At 58.2% G+C, this 15,236-nt stretch overlaps 1 protein-coding gene across 1 annotated transcript in view; it reads right to left on the reverse strand.

The window, feature by feature from the left end:
* Positions 1 to 8,497: 8,497 nt before the first annotated feature.
* Positions 8,498 to 15,236, reverse strand: part of ITPKB (inositol-trisphosphate 3-kinase B) — a gene marked incomplete at both ends in the record, with an annotated part of 92,202 nt that continues 85,463 nt past the window's right edge. Inside the window, 4 exons of the mRNA XM_082856236.1 lie at positions 8,498 to 8,713; positions 10,088 to 10,159; positions 11,797 to 11,898; positions 13,996 to 14,200. Coding sequence (XP_082712362.1) covers positions 8,498 to 8,713; positions 10,088 to 10,159; positions 11,797 to 11,898; positions 13,996 to 14,200 — 595 coding nt within the window. The remainder of the gene's footprint in view (positions 8,714 to 10,087; positions 10,160 to 11,796; positions 11,899 to 13,995; positions 14,201 to 15,236) is intronic.

Below are 15,236 nucleotides of genomic sequence, written 5' to 3' on the forward strand. Positions count from 1 at the left end.
CTGAAGTGGCCGCATTATTTCAGCAGCCTCTGTAGGCTGCAGTCTTGATTTCACTCCAGCATGTGTTCTCGAAAGCATGACTAAAATTGGGCATTTTTTCCCATTGAAATAAAACAGGGCTGCTGTCGACAGCAAATTGTCTCAGTAAGATGCTGGTTGTCCATGATTTGCAGAAACTATTTTTAAAATAACCCAAATACAGGTTGCAAACCACATTGCAAACCACAGAAACTAGCGTTGCACGCCCCAAACCCACCCCCAAACTGCTTTACTAATTCACCAGTTTGGAAGGTACAGGACTGGAAGATGGAGTTGGAAACAGTCCCTGAAGTTAGGTAGCACAGGAGGTCCGTTATGGACTGTGTCTCTCCCTGCCCCATTCATATGTTGAAGCCCTAATCCCCAGAAGTGATTGTATTTGGAGATGGGGTCTGTGAGGGCCTGATAAAGGTTAAGTGAGGTCATAATGGTGGGGCCCTAATCAGATAGAGCTGGTGCCCTTAGAAGAAGAGGAAGAGACACAGGAGCTGACTCTCCCACTCCCGGCCACTGTGCTGTGTGAGGACACAGTGAGAAGGCAGCATCTGCAAGCCAGGAAGAGAGAAACCCTCACCAGAAACCAAGCCCTGCCAGACGTTCATCGGGGACTTCCACCCTCCGGAAGTGGGAGAAAATTAATTTTTGTTGTTTAAGCCACCCAGTCTGTGACTTTGGGTTGTGTTTTGAGACAGGTACCTAGTCAGGGAAGCACTTCCCTTTCTTATATTATTATTGTTGTCAGTATTATATCAAACTAGTTATTTTCTTCTTAAAAAAAACGAAATAACCGCAAGCCCTCACCTCTTGCTAAAGTGTGAAAGCCCTCTTCTCACTCAGCACTTTCCACTCCCTTCCTGACTTCTCTGCTGAATTTGTCACCTCAGGCCTGCACACGGCACACCGAAAGCCAGGAGCAGGCCACAGCTGTCACAGTAAAGAGAGAAAAACGACACACGTGCTGTTTCCTGGTGTTTTCGAAAGCTAGGACGCGTCTTCTGTTTTTCTGTGGAAAGGCGTGTGAGTCAGCCTGTGAACTGGCAAGTGAACTTGGCTCTGCACGGTCTGCTGTGGGTGGGGTGGGGGGAGCAGTGTGAGTCTGAGTGTTGGTGTCACGGTGCTGTGCAGGCTGCACTTCCCTGCAGGGTCCCACAGAGTCTAGAGCAAACAGTGCCTCATCAGAGAGCACCTGATCCAGGGTCTCCCTCCACCCCCGACTCCCCCAGGCTGGCTGGACACCAGGTCCAGCCTGTTGGTCTTGGCGGTTCTGCAGCTCATCCCCCAGCCCCAGGAGAAGGCCATGCTTGGGATTAACATCCCCAGGGCCTGGTCAGGTTTACAGTCGCCAAAACCAGGACTCCTGGCTTGACAACGGGCCATTCCAGCAATCCTGTGATGCAGCCAGGTGTAGGGACAAGCCCTGCTGCTTGAGGAAACTCAGTCATGAAGGGTCATGGAAAGATCTCGAGTTTTGGTTCAAAACCTGGTCTGTTGTTTATCGGCTGTGTGATCTTAGATAAGTTACTCACCCTCTCTGTGCCTCTTCTTTCTTGTGTACAAAATGGGGTTAACAAAGCTCATTTCATGAAGTTTTTATAAGGATTAAACTATGTAGCCTTAAATTACGTGGTATGGTGCCTGACAGGTAGCAATTCTTCATCAGTGGTCACCGTTATTCCATAAGGCAGGGGTTGGAGGACTTTTTGATAAAGGGTCAGATAGTAAATACTTTAGGCTTTGCAGCTGTTCAGTCTCTGGCAACTACTCAATTCTGCTGTTTAATATGAAAGCAGCCAGAAGCAGTACATAAAGGAATGGACATGGTTGTTTCCCATAAAGCTTTGCTTAAAAGCAGGTGGGCCGTAGTTCAAAGGTGGTGCCTGTACAGAAGGCTGCATGGTTAAGGGAGGGGAAACGGGGGTTGCAGAGGCCAGGCAGGTCTCTGATGCACAGAGATGTCCATGCAGCGAGGGGAGGCGGGCACGTGTCCCTAATGTATTATTAGGAAGGGCTATTACAATCCAAGGGTTCTTAAACCAGGGCCCGTAGACCATCTGGGATATTTTCAAGGGACTTTGGGGGGTGTCTAGGAGTCCCTAAATTTGTACATACGTTTGTTTATGTATATGCTTATGCACATTTTTCTGGGAAGAGGGCTCATGGCTCCCTGTAGATTATCTCAGCCATCCGTGATCCTCAAAAGGTGAAAAACCACTGTGTTAAGCCCCGTGACTCCCCAGACTTCAGTATTGGGACCGCTCTTCTCAATGAAGTGTTATCTCATAAGCTTTTACCCCGGGTTCCGTGTTTCAGGGAACCCAGCCGAGGTGGCTGGTGCCAGAAGTGGTCCTGGGAAGCAGCAGGGTGACTGACCTTCAGGTTCCCCGTGACGCAGGACTGTCCCGCACAGTCTGTCACCCTAGAAAGCGGACAGGGTGGGGTTGAGAAGTCGGTCTGGAGGCAGCGAGGCAGCTGTGTCAGCAGGTGGTCCAGTGGAGCGAGGCGCAGGTGGAAGGCGAGCAGGGCAGGCCCCAGTCAGTGGCCGGGCTCTGTGGGCTGCCCTCGTGCTGGGAGGGCCAGCGCTTTCCCTTTGCACCAGCCGTCAGTCTTCGGGGTTTGTGCTGACAGAGCTGCCTGACGCCTGAAAGGCCACCCTGGGCCTCTGCTTAGAGAGGGGCTTATAGAGTCCATGGGATGAAGGAGTTTGGGCCCCTAGCCATCCCACCGCGAGTCCAGTGGGTCCACAGAGCCAGCCTGGTTCCCAGGGGTATAACTGAAATGGGTTTAATCTGCAGCGGATGGAACCTCACTGCAGCGCCTTGACTGGGGTAGATTCTCCCAAGAAGCGGATGAATGTGCTCAGCTGCTTCCGGCTGCTTTGTGCAGACGCCCAGCCAGCTGAGAACCACGGAGGGAAAGAGGTGCCACTCCTCCCTGCTGCTGGGACCTCCCTGCTGGCGGGGCCGCGCTGGAAGGACTCAGAACCCCACTACCCCGCCGATCCCGTCTCCACCCAGGATGAACGGGGCCTGTAGGCAGCAGGCTCCCTGAGCTCCACTGGTTCCCAGGCTGACTCTCCCTTCCCAGGGCAGGCAGAGCTCGACAGGCCGCCTTGGCCAGTGAAGTTTGAAGCAGGCAGAAAGACCCAAGATCCCATTAACTGAGCCAGAGAACAGCTCTTCCCCACCCAGGGGCCCGCGCCCTGGTGGTGCCCAGGCTCCTCTGAGGGTCTCCCCATGGCCTGGGGTCTGGTCCTTTCTCTGTGGCCAGAGCCTCTAGGGGATGTGTGGCGTCCACTCCAGGTTAGCAGGATGAGGGGTGCAGAAGCTGAGAAGGCCCGGGTGCCCCAGGTGCCCTAACTGCAGCGCTTGAGAGGACCGTCCTCCGGTGGGTGGCCCAAGTCCCAGGGCGGGTGGGAGTGGGGGACAGTGGCACCACCCCTGAAGGGCTGAAGGAGCATCTCCATCAGCCTGTGCACTGGACACAGGAGGCTGAGCAGGGAAACCCAGGCAGGCACAGGAGGCCGGGGTTTCATGGCCACAGGGGCTCCACATGGGTTGGGGGTGATCACAAAGCCCTGGGCGGGGGGTAACCACAGCAGAAAGGATGAGAAGAGGGAGTGTCACTCACCCATTCCAGAAAGTACTTGTTGAGTGCCTCTACTGGTCAATTACCGGCAACAGCAAGATCTGGAGAAAGACACTGAGCATGGCTGGCTGGAAGGGGCGCAGATAAGATCGCAGGAGAGGACCGAGGCCAGAGAAGCCACACGACCACACGACCTGGGAGCTGTCCTCCTGCCTAAGAAGGGGTGTCTGTGTGCCCCACTGCCATGGTCACGCAGGTGCTCAGGGACCCCATCAACATTCCCTAAGCACCTGTACCTGGCACTGTGAGACACTGAAAACAACAGTTAAAAGGTCAAGTCCCCACGCTCAGGGGCAGTGTCGCAATGGAAGAGACAGACCCCAAGTCCTGTAGATGGTTTTGAACCCTGAGCAACAGTGTGGGAGATGAGGCGGGGCGCTGAGAGCGCGGCTGGGGTATACTTGCTTTAGCTGGGGGTTCAGAGACCGCTCCAAGGAGGCAACATGTGAGCCAAGATCTACACGACGGTGTATCTCTGTTCAGGTTCCCCAGGGAGAAAAGCCTGAGGGGCAGGCTTATTTCCTGATGCTCTGTCAGAGTGCAAGCCCCACTAAGTGCAGCTGGTTGCCTGATCTCATAGGACCACTTTCGGGGAAGCCAATCAGACTGCATCCGTCAGGGAGGGGTGTGGTGAAGGGGCAGGGACCTACTGACCTGTTCTCATCTCCCATTGGGGAAAAGTTTGTACCATAGGGGGATTAAATCCCCCAGACTTTAGGGTTACACGGGCACGGGGCTGGGTACCTCCCGGGGCTCTGGGCTGACAGGGGAGGAAGGGCAGGAAGCAGTTTGCGTGAACCTGTGTAGACAATGGTTGGAGCCCACTGAGCCAGCTGTGGGGCAGGAATGAGATACAGGTGTGAGAATCCGGAATGAGCACAGTTACCACGTGATAACCTGGGGAGAGCAGTCCAGGCAGAATGGACAGAAGGTGCAAAGGCACTGTGGCCTTTTTGTACTTTTGTCCTATAATTTTTCAGAATGATAAAGGAAGGAGGCACCAGCCCCCAGATACAGAATTCTGAGTTCTGCAAATGAAGCCACTAGCTATCCAGAGCTGGAGAGGCCTGAAGGGAAGTGCACGGTGAACGTTTGATGTGCTGCAGGGGCTCCTGTTCTCAGCTGTCTTCCTTGGCCATCCCAGCCACACGGCCATTCATGAGTCCATCAAACCCTCGCCGGGCAGCTACTACGTGCCAGGCCCGGTGCTTAGCGCCTGGCATGCAGGGTAAAGATAAGCCAAGCTCTCTGCCGGCTAGATGCTCCCTAGGGAGGGAGGAAGACAATTGGTTTTGAAACCAGACAAATTCTGGATCTGAATCCCTGCTTCCCAGGTCAAGGTGTTTGCTCTAAGCCTCAGTTTCCGCAGCTGTAGACTATACAGCCTTAGTCATGGAGTTAATACAGGGATCAAAGGGGACTACAGATGCAAGCACCCAGTGCCTCGTACAGAGCACCATAAGCAAAAGTTGCTGGCAGCTCGGCCAGCCCGGCGTGGGGAAGGTGGGGAGCAGTTTGTTGCTTCGTCCCTGAGCTGCTATGTAAAAGTTTTCATGGAGAGAGCAGAAAAGAGCAGTTTTGAAGAGTGTTTAAAATCCTTTGCAGATTAAAATATTACCCAAATCTGACCCCCACCCCTGGGGGTTGTCATAGCCCCCACTGGATCCTCCAGCTACCAAAGACCCCCTCACCCCCAGACACTCCTGGAGGGCTTGGGGTGACAAGGACCACACGCAGACAGCACCCAGCACCGTGGTCTCCAGGGCCTTTATTCAGGAAGGTACAGAGCATCTGCAGTCTGTTTGCCAGGCACTGTGCGGGGGTTTGTAACAGCTCAGTTTTCTCCAAAGGTGTGGCGGGGAGAGGGGTGCAGGAGGAAGGAGGACGCTCAGGGGAGTTCTCTCCTCCAGAAAAAGGCACTGGCAGGGGGTGAGCGCCCTGCTTCTTCCCAAGCAACGGCCTGGGTTATATACACACGGGGGTTGACCAGACGCAGAGAAACTCAAAGCTAAATACAGCGAAGCGTGGAAAGAGTCCATGGCGGAGGGTGGTGGAGTAGGGTGGGAGGATGGCCAGGGCTGCATCCGGCTCTTTCCATTGGGTGGGAAAGGAAGTTCAGAAAGAAGGCAAAGCTTTAAAGGAGAAACAGAATCCAGCCTCTCAGACTTAGTGTTTTGTGCAATTAAAAAAACCCGACAAAATAAATATAACTTAAAAACTTCTTACATGACACTAAAGGCACATCTGGGACAAGCAGTTGAGATACCTCCCTCCACTGCTGAGCAGTGCTGAACCCCAAGGGCCCCGGGGCCCCATGGGGACAGGGCAGAAAGGGCGCCCACTCACCTGTGCGCAGGTGTGCACACCACGTCCCACCCTCCTGGCACCTGCACGGCCGGGACCCAGGGAGTCCCTGCCTGGACCAGGCTGGCTGGGGAAGGTTTTCAGACCGCCTGGGCAGGGGTTCTGGGAAATCACATTCCAGGATCCATCCATCCCGCTCGGTCAAGGGAGTGGGGGGACAGAGGGGAGAATGGGTTGAGAGAGAGAGTAGGTGTGCAAGAGAACTAGCATGGGAACTACAAACCCCCCAGACCCCTAATAGCATTAACCCTAGAAAGATGCCACTTTCTACCATTCACATATATACTGTAACTCAAAGCAAAAGATCGCCAGTAAGAGGCCCTATGGGCCTCCTTTAATGAACAAGTCACTGGCATATTAGCACATTGTTTGCAAACAACTGGTGCCTGCCTAAAGTGCTTGGAATGTTTGTTCTCTTAAATTGGTTAAGTTGGTCCCCTGTAATTTTTGTTCATAGCATTAATTTGCTTTAGCAAACTCTTTTCATAGATAGAATGAGGGTAACTTGGCCAGCCCACAGTCGTAGAATTTTACATCTGAATTAATGCTGTCCCTTCCCTGCAGACAGGAGCAGCCCAGACCCCTGGGGTCCCTTCTGACCCAGCTGACTACAGCTCCCAAGACCCCGGGCTGACTTCGGTGCTTCTGCCTTCTAGGGTCATGTGGTGTCACAAGGTCTCTCGTGCTCAGCCGGGAGGGAGTGTGACCTTTAGCAAGGCAGCCCACACGGGAGCTCACTGCTGTTTTGAACAAGAGCCAGGAAGTTCAAAAGTGATTTCCATTTTTAAACTCTGTACTTATGCATCCTCATGTGTCCCACCTTCTGCCCCCACCAACCGTCACTCACCCAGCATGAAAAGGGAAACGAACGTGTCACGTGGGCAAGTTGACAGTTCCCCCAGAGACCCTGCGGTGACAGGGGGCAGCCCAGGAAGGCTTCCCCCTGGATTGGTCCTCCAGGCACACACCCCTGGGGACACATCATCTCCAAGTGTCCCTGGACCAGCTCCCTGCAGAGCAATGGGTCCAACCTCCGACAGCAAAGGTGAACACCTGGGGCCCAGCTCCAAATGGCCAAAGAGCTGGACTTTTGTTCTTTACAACTGACGCAAACCTACATTCTTCTCAATAATGTAGACCTACTTGCTTTACAATTAAAATAAGGCTTACAGTTGGTTCCTTGTGAATCTTCAAGCAACCTAGAGACCCCAGGGAGAGATGCCTGGCACCCTCCACATACTCTGGAAGCTGCTCACACCGTATCTGGGAAGCGGGTCTAAGCCCTTCAGGCCGTTAAGACTTATTTCGGGGGTGGAGTGGGGGGTGGGGGGGTGGGGGAATGATGGCAGTAAGCCAGCTTCCTGCCTCCTCCCTGCTTAGCGCTGGCCTGGAGCTCTGCCCCATCACTGCTGGGGACCCTGGGCCTCACGAGCATCCTGGGTGTGCAGCAGGTGGACCACCTGGCACCAGGAAGTTGGGAGGTGAGGGGACAGGAGAGGAATGTCCTTGGCAGGTCCTGTCTTTTTTCCCCTGGGGCTGCCTGGGCCCTGGCCCACTGCCCTCCAGCCCTGAGGACCCTGTCACAGCAAGGTGGGGAGTGGGAGGTATAAGTGGCTCTGGGGGTTGGGTGGCATCCCTGGAAGCTCAGGGTTGCAGAATGTCCCTCTGAATTCATGGGCGAAAATCACAGACGGGAGAAGGCAGCTCCTGCCTGCCCCCTCCTGGGAAGGCCAGGGTCAGACAGCACAGTCAAGTTGGGTCTGGACTTCCGGCTCCTGGGTCTGTCCCAATGCTGGAGGGTTTCAATACCGGATGGATGGGGTCTCTGCTTTAGCGGCCCTACAAAGGCCACCACGGCATCTCTCGGAGTCCCCAGGCTGCTAGGCAGAGGGTACTGTATTCATGGCCAACATTCTGTTCCCAGTGGTTTTGTGCCCCAAATACCAGAAAGCCTGGCACCAGGCACCTATTTTTACAGCACCAGCCCATCCCCAGGCTGAGAGGATGGGGCAGGAACCGGCTGTGCCTAACAGTGGTGCCAATAGCACTGGCCACCAGGCGGCAGCAGGCCTCCACAGGTAACCTGCCCAGAGGCTTGGGGTGGGGGGCTCTTCTGTTAGCTGGAGCCAGGAACCCCAGGGCTACCTGAACCTCCCTCCAGGTCTAAACCCTACTGACCTCCCTGCAGGCGGCCAAGCCTGGGTTTGGGCATTTCTCTGCCAGGAGGAGATCCTATTGAGAAAGCAAAACGGAAGCCCTAGCTCCAAACCCTTCAATCAGGCAGTAACTAGAAAATCTCATCTCGTCTACAAAGTGTCTTGTAGTGCCGTTCGGGAGGGTCAGTTCTAGGGCTTGCACCCAGGTGGAAGTGAAGGAAAAATTCAGAAGGAGAAGGGAAGCAAGGGGGAGAAGACGCCAGGGTGGCGACGAGGTGGGGCGGAGGGTGGCCTCAGGAGAGGGGGGCGCCCGGGCACATTTCCGTCAGGATGTCGACGAGGTTGTTCAGACCCGACAGGTAGCCGTCCTCCCGGTTCCCTTCCTGCCACGGGATGTCGTGCTGCAGGGTCTGGCCCTCGGGCAGGGGCGTGGTTTTCCCAAAGTCGATCATCCACACCTTGGCCTGTTCCTTCTTGTCGTGGATGAAGAGGAGGGAGCTGCCGATGACCTGGAGGGGAGCAGGGGGGTGAGGCGGGGAAGGGCTGGGGCCCCGCCCTGCCCTCCAGACAACAAGCCGGCACCTTAGGGGGGCTTGGAAAAGCCTGAGACCTCAGGGAAGTGGAGCGAGCTTTGCTCAGCCGATGGGCTCTGTCCCCCATTCTCACCTGAGCGGCAGAGCCTGCCCGAGTGGCCACGCCATGGATGGGGGACATGGGACCCAGAACAATGACGGCCCACACTGCCAGGGAGGAATGTCCAGGACGACAAACCCTGTCCCCATCCCCCAGTCCCAACCTGCACACTTTCCTCTATTTCTAGACCACAGCTAACCCATCCCTCAGCACCTCTGAGTGCTACCCAACTGCCCGAGGGGGAGATGCCAAGGAGATGCCACACGCCTGTCTGTGGGGAGACCGGAAAGGACCCTGTCCCAAGGCACTCACAGCCCCTCGGGGAGGGCGGGCCGCCAGGCTCAGGTCACCCCCAGCCCGGGAGCACACCTGCTGCAAGTCCTAGGCAGACAGGGCTTCTGAGGCTGGTCTTTGCTCACGGTCTCTGCCAGGGACAGCGGGCACCCTCCCTGCTGTGGTCAGAGCACCTGCGCGGGGTAAGGCGCCTTCCCAAATATGAACACACCCTCCAACCCCCTGGGTCACCTGTGTGAGGCCCGAAGGAGACGTGGGGGTGTGGCGAGGCGCTGAAGTGTCATTCTAGCTCCCAGGGCTCCGGCCAGGGCAGGGAAGACCCCCTGGACGTGCTGAGCTTAGAGAAGGGGGCTTTCTCTTCCCAGATGGAAAAAAGCAGAAGCCCCAGCTCATTTGGCCTCGGTCTGGACCTGAAGTTTCCAAGTGAAACTCCAGAAAGAGTACAGCAAAACAGTTTTTCAGGAAGTAACAGCAAAGTGCTGAAGAAGGGGGGGCAGAGCCGTGAGACGAAGCCTGGGGCTGCCAAGTGGGCAGCCGCGGGTCCTTCCGTCCACGCAGGAGGTCATGGGCGGCTCTTCGGCCTCAGGTCCTTTCAGCCTTGGCCCCAGGCTGTCCTCCAGAGAAAGCAGGCCAGCTGGAGGAAGCTCTGCACAAAGCTAAGAAGACAGAGGGACCCCAGGAGAAGCCAAGAACCCAGGGACGCCGGGCTTCAGTGAGGACGAAGGGAGAAGAGGGCATTTCCAGGATGGCCGGAGCCAGTGCAGCTACCCAGGGCAGAGCCAGGCCGAGCCGGCCCTCCGTATGCCCCACTCCTTCCTTATGGGAGGCCCGTCTAGGAGCAAGCAGGTCAGCTAGCACGGGGGTCAGGTGCACAGCTCAGGCGGGCGTGCCCAGGGGTCGTGGCCAGCCACACGGAACACGGCTCTCTGTCCCCGAGGACAAAGCCCCACACCTACCTCATGGCACATGAAGAAGGGAGAGACTTCCAGGGTGGCCCGAATGTCCTTCAGCCGGTCCCGGTAGGCGATCTGGGAACAGAAAAGATGACCAGATTTTTAAACACGTGGGTGTGGGAGGTGGATTTTGGGTGCTAATTGGCTTATTAGAGTCTGAGCGTCAGCGTGAGAGGGCCTTACACCCTGCTTATTCCAACCTCCTCATCTAGAAATGAAGAAACTGAGGCCCAAAGAAGGCGGAGCAGCTGGGGCCCTGGTCCCACACTCCCTCCACTACACACTGCTTTGTGACAGGAGGCGCGGTCTGGGGACGGGGGAGCGGGGAACAGTTCCCGAACAGCCCGGAGGCCTCCAGGAGCCCCTCGCACGAGGGTTAAGTCTATCCTGGAACGCCAGCAGTGTGGAGGCAGCACCCAGAGAGCCCGGTTGCCATGGTGCTAGTCTTCCTGATACAAACTTCAGTGCCCTGAACTCCTGAAAAGGACAGAATACGAGAGCCAGAGCCACAAATATCTCTGCCAGTGGCCTCTCCACAGAGCTGTGCTGGCCCTGGGGGTGCCCGCCCTCCCCAGGGGCTGCGAGGGAAGCCTGTCGCACACAGGCTCATAGGGTCCCTTGATGCCCATTTGAAGCAGCGCCAGCCTGGGGCTCAGGACCAGGAATAACCCCTCTCGTCCGGGCGCAGGCAGCGCGCGTTCTGTGGCAAACTCCCCGGCCGCTGACCCGGCGTCCAGAGGCTCCAGCTATGGGAGAGTTGGGGTGCCTGCCCCGTGACTGAAGCCTCAGCTCTTACCATGGGCCAAGCAAAGTCTCCCAGCTGGAAAAGGGGGGTAGGGAAACTCCCCAGTTCCAGCCGGTGCTGAGTCTCCTTGGAGAAAGGCTGTCTGGGTCCAGCCCTCCCCACTCAGCATCCCGGGAGCCTGTGCAGGGGAAGGTGCCTCTCACAGGGGCTCCAGGGCTCAGGTCCCTGGTGTACCCAGGTCTCTGATTGTCACAGGGCGCCCTGTCCTTGGGGTGTGGGGACTCAACACACCCTACCTCAGCTGATCTCAGTGCTCAGAGCCTCTGTCCAGCAGCCTGCCTGCGGCGAATGAAGTCACTTTGTCGTAAACCTCTGCCACCCACACCTCCAGGCTCAGAGAGCCCATCAGTTCTGGCTGGGGAGGGTGACGCGGCACCTCGCCCCTCAATGCCCACACACCTCCCTCACTCTGTCTCAGCCTGGCGGAGGCCCAGCCAGGCCTAGAAGCGCAGGGACCAGCAGCCTGCCGGCCCACCTGGGTGTGAGCTCCAGCTCCCCCTTTCCTAGCTGTGTGCCCTTGACCTCTCAGTCTCCTCATCTGTAAAATGGGGACAAGGATGCCAACCCGCGACAGAGGGCTGCTACGAGGGTTTGATGAGCACTTGGCACAATACTTGGCCTTAGAGGAACACGGGCATTGGGAAAGGGTTGCTCTGAAGGGGATGGAGACGTTTTTGGGAGCTGAGCTGCTGGCTAAGGGAAAGAGTGAGCGCGTGTTCACCCGCTGGACGGGCTGACAACCACACCACCTCCCTCTTCACCTTCCAAGCAGAAGCTCGGGGCCAGGGTTTTCTGTGTGGGAACCTCGGTTCCGTCTCGGGCTGGGCAAGAACCTCCAGAGGGGGTGCAGCTACCCCTGCCCGGAGACCACACGGCCCGACCCCTTCACAGGGGGCACCCGACTCACCAGGATGTTCCGGTTTCCTTTAGTGAATTCTCTGAAGGCCTCGATCACCTGCTCCCTCGTTTTGGTCTTCTTGAAGTCCCGGTTCACGGAGCCATCTTCTTTCTGAGAAGGAGAATGACACAGTGCCTCAGAGCCACGAGCCCCAGGCTGACCCCCGGGCAGCCAGGTGCCCACACGGGGCACAAGGAGGCAGGCGCCGCGTGGTCAGTCCGACCGCACGGCACGGGGGAGCCTGTCCTGTGTCCTCGCTGAGGAGAACAAAGCGGGTGGCACCAGCATCCCAGGCAGAGTAAACGGCATTAGGGAGGCCCGGAGGCCCGAGAGGCGCTTGGACCAAGACTGGAGGAGCGAGGCTGCGGGGCCCGCCTGTCCATCCTGGGGGTCCTGAGTGTGAGCAACTGGGGGCTGAGGGAGATGCACGGGCCTCTGCTTCCACGAGGGGCCACGTCTCTGGAACCGGGGTGCCTGAAGGTCCCTGCTGCCCAGGGACACCCTCCCTCACCACAGGAGAGAGGCATTCCTCGCCCCAAGCTCAGCTCGATTCCCTTGTAATGGAAGGTCTCTTACTTAGGCTCCCTGAAAGCGAGGATAAAACACAGCCCATCCCGCTCCCTTCCCCACCCAGTGCACGGAATGGCTCCATTTCCTGAGCCCCGTACTATGTCTGTTCCAGGCTGTTCAGGCAGCACGTGGGGCTCAGCATCTCTACGAGGAAAGCTGTTCTTTAAGATCAAAGGGTGAGAAAGGCTGGCTCTACTAGGCCCCCAGACGTGCATCTGTGCACCACCAGGGTGGCGCTGAGCGCTGTCGCTGCCTCTGCAAGAATAGGCAGGACCCTGGGCAGAGGGAGAGAGCCGAGGGCTGGGCCTTCCCCACAGGGGTCTCTGCAGGGCCTTTCCTGGACCAGGGATGGGGGAGGCGGGGGTGTGCTGGTGAAGGCAGCTGGCTTCTTTCGGAGCTGGTGGCCCGCAGCCCGAGAAGATGGGCTGTCGGCCGTTCCTGCAGCTGGACAGTGGACAGAGACCAGGAGATCCAGCAAGAGACGGAGAGAGAGGTCAAGGGAAAAGCAGACTGTTTCAGACAGATACAGAAAGGAAAAGAGCCTTAAGAGGATGAGTATATAATTTACTCTCCCACTGGATCCAAAAATACAGCAAAAGCCGATTTCAGAAGACAGGGGAGGGGCAGATGGCTTTCTCAGCCTGGAGGTCGTAAAGCAGCTGTCACGGGAGAAGGCAAAAACTTTGCCCCACTCGAAACCATCGGCAGCGAGGCACTGCCCCACAGGAACTTCCAGCCAATGTCATCGGCAAGGAGGCTGTCCTGGCTTCTCTTGCTCGTGAGTCAGGGCTCCCCGCTGCCCTACTCTGACTCGAGGGCTGGCCAACGTGGGCCAAGAATGGGCAGAGAACAGAAACCCGAGTACGCTCGGACTGTCCTCTGCTTGAGAGGGACGGCTGCCCGAGACCGAGGGGCCAGCGCCTCACAGCCCCGCTCCTTGGGGTGAGGCATGTGTCTGAGCAGAGGCTCTCACATCTAGCAGCAAAGGAGGCGTGTGGGAGCCTGGGTCTAGGGAGAGCGTTCTCAGGCCCTTCTCGGGAGAGTGAGAGGAAAGAAAAGACACTGAGGTGGCCCCGACACGGGGGGTGGCCTCGGTACAGCCTCCCCAGAGGGGCTTGGTGACCGGAGGAGCAGCGCCTAGTTCTGCCTCCCAGGCAGATGGCTCGGATGTCAGAGGCAGCTGGCGCGCTCCCTCCCTTGGCTACATCTCACTGCCAGTCCCGATTTTCGGGCCCTGGGCAGAAGGAGCCAGCTCCCGGCACTGGCATGCGGCTAGCCGCCTCCTGGGTGGGTGGGGTTCTGCGCTGGGCATGGTCTGGGCTAGATGTAGGGCCCTCGGCGGAGGGCTCAACGCTGGGTGGGGCTGGAAGCCAGCCCTGCTCCAAGGCCCCAGCCCCCTATGTGGCCATGCCACCCAGACCCAGACCAAGGAGTAGGCCAGTTTCCCCAGATGTCTGTCCCTGGGGCTGGCTGCCCATGCCCTGGGCCCACATGGGGAGGAATCTTACAGCCTCCGTAGGGTCTTGAGAGCATCCAGGACCGCTGGGTGAACGCTGCTGGAGCCCCAGGACCCAGTCGCTTCCCCACCCAGGAGCGGGGCGGCTCAGGCAGCCTCAGGCCACCGCAGGCTGTCCTCACCTTGATGCCCTCGATCCTGAACCCGAGCGTGGCCGTGGAGCTGATGGTCTCCCTCCACTGCATGTACCGCGGCTTGGTCACAGCCCGCTGGGCTTTCTCCTCCTCGGTAGGGGCCTCTGGGTCCACCTCTATCATCTTCTGGTACATGTCCTTCCGGAGGCTGGGCTTCTTCCGGGCCTTGGTGAGTTCCTCCTCCAGGTAGGTCCTGGGAGGGAGGGGAAGCCACGTGAGGGCCAGTGGCCGGAGCGCGGCCCACTGGTGCCTTGCCCGAGGGCTGCAGTCAGCTTAGCCAAGTCAGCCTCGTCCCGGACAGGCGCACATCTGCTTGCGCTGGGCCTGGCTGTCGACCGAGCACGGGCCAGCCTTGCCTAACGCGAGCAGCTTCGTTCCAAGAGCGCTGGGAAGGCCCGACAAAGCCCGAGGAGCTCTTCCTTCTGGGCACCTCACAGGACCAGCAGAGGAGCGAGGAAGAGGGGCAGCTTGGCGGCTCGTCCTGCTGGCGTGAGGGTGGGGCAGGGGACTGAGGGCGGGTCCCCCCAGGATCCAGCTGTCCCCCCGGCTGCCTTCCACGAGGCGAGGGCTTCGTAAGCCAGCACCTGTGTGAGTCGCGGAGTGCGTTTCGTCCACATCTCCCTGGTGCCCCGGCAGCCTAAGGGCTCTCTCCGAAGAGGGGCACCTTTAGGCCAGAAGGCAGCCTCTGAAGTGGCCCCAGTGCTGGAGGGAGAAGGCCGTGATGGGAGGCAAAGCCTCGGGGCTCTTGTTCTACCACAGAGACGTGCTGGGCTCTTCCTGCCCCTCGGACCCCAGGCCTCAAGACAACGTGGCCAAGTAAACTGTTTACCGCCCTGGCCTCCGCACGGGCTGGTAGGGTCCCCTAGGAACTGGCAGAGGTAACAGGACTGGGGACAGTACAGGATCTGGGCAGCCCGAGACCGGCTTCCCGGCCCCAGGCCGCCTCCCTGGCCCCCTTCGCCAACGGGGTGAGTCACCCCTGCTGCACATCACAGACGCCCACCCTCCTCCCTGCTTCTATTTGAAGCTCCCCTTCTCCCCCACAGTGGGCTCAGCGGCTGCCTGTGACCCTTCCTGAAACAGGAATCCGCAACGTCAGTTGAGTGGAGGGAAGTCTTCTCCCTGGGCCTGTGTGCGTGGGCGTTGCCCACACTGCGGCCTGTGACAGCAGGCCCAGCCTCCACTCTCCATCTGTCCCCGGGGCCTTGCTCTACCACTTCCCACCATCC

The sequence above is a fragment of the Leucopleurus acutus genome (genome assembly GCF_964270905.1).
Source record: "Leucopleurus acutus genome assembly, chromosome: 2".
Classification (NCBI taxonomy): domain Eukaryota; kingdom Metazoa; phylum Chordata; class Mammalia; order Artiodactyla; family Delphinidae; genus Leucopleurus; species Leucopleurus acutus.